This window comes from Coffea arabica, chromosome 8c (assembly GCF_036785885.1).
Source record: "Coffea arabica cultivar ET-39 chromosome 8c, Coffea Arabica ET-39 HiFi, whole genome shotgun sequence".
NCBI classification, from domain to species: Eukaryota; Viridiplantae; Streptophyta; class Magnoliopsida; order Gentianales; family Rubiaceae; genus Coffea; species Coffea arabica.
In genome coordinates, this window is record NC_092325.1 from 20,274,941 (window position 1) to 20,281,194 (window position 6,254).

At 43.3% G+C, this 6,254-nt stretch overlaps 1 protein-coding gene across 1 annotated transcript; it reads left to right on the top strand.

Moving 5' to 3' along the window:
- Window positions 1–451: 451 nt before the first annotated feature.
- On the top strand, window positions 452–1,216 carry LOC113705827 (uncharacterized). Its single transcript, XM_027227736.1, has 2 exons — window positions 452–550; window positions 653–1,216. Exons 1-2 carry the CDS (start codon window positions 452–454, stop codon window positions 1,214–1,216), a joined length of 663 nt encoding a protein of 220 aa, XP_027083537.1.
- Window positions 1,217–6,254: the final 5,038 nt, after the last annotated feature.

Here is a 6,254-nt window from a genome sequence, read left to right on the forward strand (position 1 = left end):
TGTAGACATGAGTACTCAACCAGAATCATCCGATAAGGCCGTTGCAACTACCCAGCCGGAGGCCGCAAGTCCTGGGGTTCAGTTGACTGAATTACTCACAAAATTTGGAGAAATGGCATCCGAAATGGCCGCTCAAAAGAGGTTAATCGACGAACTCGTTAGTAGCGGAGTGCAACCTGAGCCTGTGCCCGCCACACAACCACAATCTGAACCATTTGTTATTCCTCCCAGCCAGACCACGTTACCATTTGTTATTCCTTCAATGCAAACCACGTTTGAGGGAATTGTCAACCCGCAATATGCTTATACTCAAAATCCTCCGTTCTATCCTCCTTATGGGCAAGGGTTTCAGCCTCAAATCGACCCAAACATGCACCAGAACCCACCAGCTTTTTATCAAACCACCGCAGAACCCGTGATACCGGAGCACACTTTCCAAAATAAGCCTGAAATGGGGGAATCTTCTGCTCCAATTGATATGAAGTTGCTCAAACGTCTAGATCGTTTCGATGAATTTATAAGGAAGAGCCAAGGGTTGAATAAGCAGGGGGTCCTGGATTATGATGAATTGTGCCTTTTTCCGAACGTGCAGTTGCCTGAGGGGTTCAAAACCCCTAAATTTAACAAATATGATGGGACGGGTAATCCCAAGACACATCTCCGACTATTTGCCAACAAATTGGGAAAGCCCGTGGACGATGAGAATTTGCCTTTAAGGTTGTTCCCCGAGAGTTTGGAAGGGGATGCGCTTGACTGGTATTCCAACCTGAAACTTGAAGACGTGAAAACCTGGATTGATTTATCTAATGCATTTGTGAGACAGTACGAGTACAACTGCGAGTTGGCTCCGACCCGAACTACGTTAGAAGGAACGAAAAGGAAGCCTTCCGAGGACCATAAGACCTATGCCAAGAGATGGCGAAAAGTAGCTGCAAAGGTCGAGCCACCAATGACCGAGGATGAAATCATACGTACTTTCATAAAAGCTCATGATCCGCCGTACTTCGAAGAGATTTTCCGTATGACCGGATGTTCGTTTGCTGCAATTGTAAACAAACTTGAGGAGTTTGATGAGAGCTGGGAAGATTGTCAATGTCTCTACCCTCAAATCTCAGTTGGATGCTTTACAAGGGCAAGGAAGCAATGCGAAAAAGCCGCCGTTCAAAAAGAAGGAGGGGGACGCAACCTTTATGTGGAACCAAAACCCTTCGCCTAGACCCCGGTATCAACACAATCCAACTTACCAACCACCTTATCATTACTATTCGAACCCGTACCCTGTATATACTACCAACATCCACCACCCTCGACCTCGCCCAAGCTATCCAAACCCACATTCAGCCCCTTTTCAAATTTCTCAACCAAATCCACTCCAAAACCGACCACGCCCTCCATATAACCCAAGATTTCCGCCTCCAAATAGACCTGTTTACAACCATTCTCAACCTTCTGAACCTTACAATCGACCCCCTAGCCGTACATTTACCAATTTAGGTAGGCCTTTAGACCAATTGTATGACCAGTTAAAGGCCGCGCGGGAAAATTGGTACGGTACCCCCTCCTACCTATCCATATGGCATGCCCGCATGGTATAACCCACAAGCTGTCTGTACTTATCATTCGGGGGCACCTGGACACTCAACTTTGGATTGTAAAACTCTTAAGCATAAAATTCAAGATATGGTTGAATCTGGGGAAATTATAGTCAGAAGGAGAGAGACACAAGGGCCGAACGTGAATAGGAACCCTTTGCCGGACCATGTTAATACCATTGGGGTCATTATGGATGACACGGAGTATATGGAACAAGTCAAAGATTTGGCAAGGGAAGCTGAGGTATTTGGGGTCACAGACCAACCATTCATCATAGAGTTGCCATTCGAAGAGGATGAAAGCCCTTTTATTTTGGATCTTACGTCAGCTGAGAGTGAAGCGTTGAAGCCTGTAGTTATCGAATTCCCGAAGCAGGAGCCTGTTCTAAGTCTACAACAAGTGCCATGGAACTATGATGAACCTGACGTACAGATTGGGGAAAGGTCAATTGCAAAGAAGGAAGTGTCAGTGGTTACTAGATCGGGGAGGGCTGCGAGTCCATTTGAAAATACCATTCCGATTCAAACAAATAACTCTGAGCTGCCCGCCAAATCAACAGTCACCGAGAAAGAAGCCTTTGATTTTCTTAAAAGGCTCCAAAGAAGCGAATACAATGTGATCGAGAAGCTTAGCAAGTCGCCCGCTCAAATATCCATGTTGGATCTACTTTTTTCATCAGATGTGCATAGGGATGCATTGCTCGAAGTACTGACTAAAGCTCAAATTCCTAGGGACATTTCAGTTGATAATTTCTCACACGTGGTTGGGAATGTACTCTTCACCAAGCAAATCACTTTTTCAGATGATGAATTGCCGGCGGAAGGCATTGGTCATAACAAAGCTTTGTACATAGTCATGAGGTGCAACGGAAAAATGCTGCCGAAGGTGTTGATTGACAACGGATCTGCGCTTAATATTTGTCCTTGGAGTACCTTAGAAAAGCTAGGATTGCAAGAGGTCAAGCTAAGGCCTTCTGGGACCATAGTCTGAGGTTTTGACGGAGCACAAAGGGAGCCAATAGGAGAAGTGGATTTAGTCGTCGAGATGGGACCCGCACAATTTCAAATAACCTGCCAAGTCATGAACTTTCCTAGTGTTTACAATGTTCTGCTTGGGAGGCCATGGATTCATAAGTCCGGGGCGGTTCCATCTTCATTACATCAACTGCTGAAGTTCGTAGTGAATGATAAGCTGATAACTATTTTCGCCGAGGAGGACTGTCTTGTAATAACTGATTCCGGGTCCAAAGATGATGGAAGTCAAAACGTCACCATGACTCCTCATAGCACAGCTGATATCGTTTCTGTAAGTTGGATAACAAAGGAGGAGCAAGTTCTACCAAAGGCCAGTGTTATGATGGCTAAGGAAATGATCCGAGGAGGTTATGAATTTGACAAGGGACTAGGACGAAATCTGCAAGGAGTTTTGAAGCCAGTGGAGATTGTGGAGAAGAAAGATTCATTTGGTTTGGGTTTCCGACCGACTACTAAGGATATCAGAGAAATGAAGGAACGTAAGAGAGCGGAGAAAGAAGGAAGACAAAGGGCTCTTGATATTCCACCGCTGCATTATACTTTCCCACGACCAGCCGAGGTGATCATGTCAGAAATTAACCCCGTTGACGAAGTTGAAGCTAGTTTGGCCCAAATGTTTGTTGGGGCAACATTCGAAGATAGTTCTCCAGACGGAGCTGAATTTCCTGACATCCCTGAAGGATCGATTTCCAATTGGACAGCTGAATTTCTGCCCATTCGAAAGGAGTTTCGGTAAACTAAAAGGGGTTTATCATTCATATGAATTCATGAAAAACACTTTTGCCTCTGTAAATAGCCAATGAAGACAATTTTACTTTTGACTAACATTTTGCGCATGTAAATATTGTTAAGCTTTCATTTCATTTCCATTTGCTTTCAATCAAAGACTTTATGAAAATGCACAAGTTGTTTCTTGTCATGATTGTTTGATTTATTCATTTGTTTATATTCTTGGCATATTGCTTGACTATTCGTTTGCTGTATGCTTATTTGCTTATTATCCCATATTCGTTAATTCTTTCAGATGGCCAAAAATAAAACTATTTGATCCTTTGGATATCACAATTCTGGAATACGATAATGGCAATTTCTATATCACTCACGACTTGGAGGTCTGTGAATCCGAACTCCAAAGCGAGAGTGATAATGAGGAGGTATTTGATTCTTTTGCAAAGGACCTTGAACAATATGGGGAAAAACCAAAACCGAACCTGGAAGAAACAGAAAAGGTTAACATTGGCACGGAAGATGAGGTTAAGGAGGTGCAAATTAGTATTCATTTGAATGAGAGGCAGAAGAAGGAAATGCTTGAATTTTTGACTATATTCCAAGATGTATTTGCATGGTCCTATGATGATATGACTGGCATCTCAACTGACGTGGTAGTGCATAGGTTACCCACAGACCCTTCTTTTCCACCCGTAAAGCAAAAACCCAGAAAATTCAAACCAGATATGAGCCTCAAAATAAAAGAGCAAATTGAAAAACAACTCAAAACCAACATTATCATTGTTTTCCATTACCCAATTTGGCTTTCAAATCCAGTCCCTGTTCCAAAAAAGAGTGGAGAGGTGCGAGTTTGTATTGACTATAGAGACCTTAATAAAGCCAGTCCTAAAGATGATTTCCCTCTACCAAATATTCACATTCTCTTAGACAATACTGCCGGACATGAGATTGAATCCTTTTGCGATTGTTTTGCTGGCTACCACCAAATTTTGATGGCAGAAGAGGATAGGGAGAAGACTGCTTTCATTACCCCTTGGGGTACCTTTTGCTACCGAGTCATGCCCTTCGGTTTAAAGAATGCTGGAGCAACGTATCAGAGGACCATGACAACCCTATTTCATGATATGATCCACCGGGAGATGGAGGTCTACGTGGATGATATCATAATCAAGTCTAAAAGGGCAGAAGACCATTTGGTTGATTTGAAGAAGTTATTCGAAAGATTGCGGAAGTACAATTTGAAGTTAAATCCTGCGAAATGCGCCTTTGGAGCACCTGCAGGTAAGCTGTTGGGATTCATTGTTAGCAAGAAGGGCATAGAAATAGATCCGGCGAAAATCAAAGCAATTCGAGATATGCCAGTGCCGAAAACTCAGAAGGACGTGAAAAGCTTCTTAGGGAGGATCAATTTCATTGGGAGGTTCATCGGCCAACTAACTGCCACATGCGAGCCGTTGTTCAAATTATTGAGAAAGAATGTGCCGTTGTATTGGAGTGAGGAGTGCCAACAGGCTTTTGATAAGATTAAAGATTATTTGTTGCAACCACCAGTCTTAGTGCCGCCCAAACCGGGCCGACCTTTGATTATGTATTTATCTGTACTCGATGGAGCAGTAGGGTGTGTTCTAGGTCAGCACGATGACTCTGGAAGGAATGAACAAGCCATCTACTATCTAAGCAAGAAGTTCACGCAGTACGAGGCTAATTATTCATTCATTGAGAAAAGCTGTTGTGCATTGGCCTGGGCGGCTCAAAAGTTGAGACACTATCTGTTGAGCCATACCACTTATCTTATTTCCCGATCTGATCCTTTGAAGTATCTTTTGGAGAAGCCAATGTTGACTGGGCGTCTGGCCAAATGGCAGATAATTCTATCAGAGTTTGACATTGTTTTCACCTCACAAAAGGCGGTCAAGGGGCAAGCTATAGCTGATCATTTGGCGGAAAATCCAAGGGATGATGATTATCAGCCACTTCATACCTATTTCCCTGATGAGAAAGTTTTATTTGTAGGCGCTGCAGATGATATAAGTGAACAAAGTCCTGAATGGAGGCTTTTCTTCGATGGAGCTTCGAATTCTCTTAGAGCTGGAATTGGAGCTGTTTTGGTGTCACCCGAAGGGAAGCACTACCCTGCCGCTGCCAAATTGCAATTCGCTTGCACGAATAACATGGCTGAATATGAAGCCTGCATTTTTGGTCTCAAAATGGCTTTAGAAATGGAAATCAAAGAGTTGATAGCTTTCAGTGATTCAGATTTGCTCGTGCATCAAACCTTGAAGCAGTGGATAACCAAAGATTCAAAAATTCTCCCCTACCATTGTAGTCTGCTCACTCTGGCCAAGCAATTTCAGAATTTGGAATTCAGACATCTCCCTCGAGCCCGAAACGCATTTGCTGATGCTTTGGCCACCTTAGCCTCCATGATCCAGTATCCAGATGAATTGAAGATTGAACCAATCCAGATTCAACTTCAAGATAAACCTGCTCACTGTTGGGTCGTAGACAAGTCCTCCGACAATGTTCCGTGGTATAATGATCTTAAGGAGTTTCTCAAAACTGGGTCTTACCCTCTGCATGCTGGTACAAAAGACAAGAATTTTCTGCGTAGAATGGCTTCCAAATTTTTCTTAAATGGTGAAGTGTTGTACAAAAGAATCTCGGATTTGAACCTTTTAAGGTGCATTGATGAAGGCGAAGCTCAATACATGATGAAAGAGGTGCATAGTGGCGTTTGTGGACCTCATATGAATGGCCATTTGCTAGCGAAGAAAATCATGAGAACCGGATACTTCTGGCTTACTATGGAGCATGATTGTATAGACTTTGTCCGGAGATGTATAAAATGCCAAATGCACGGTGACATTATACGCGCTCCACCCACTGAGTTGCATGGCA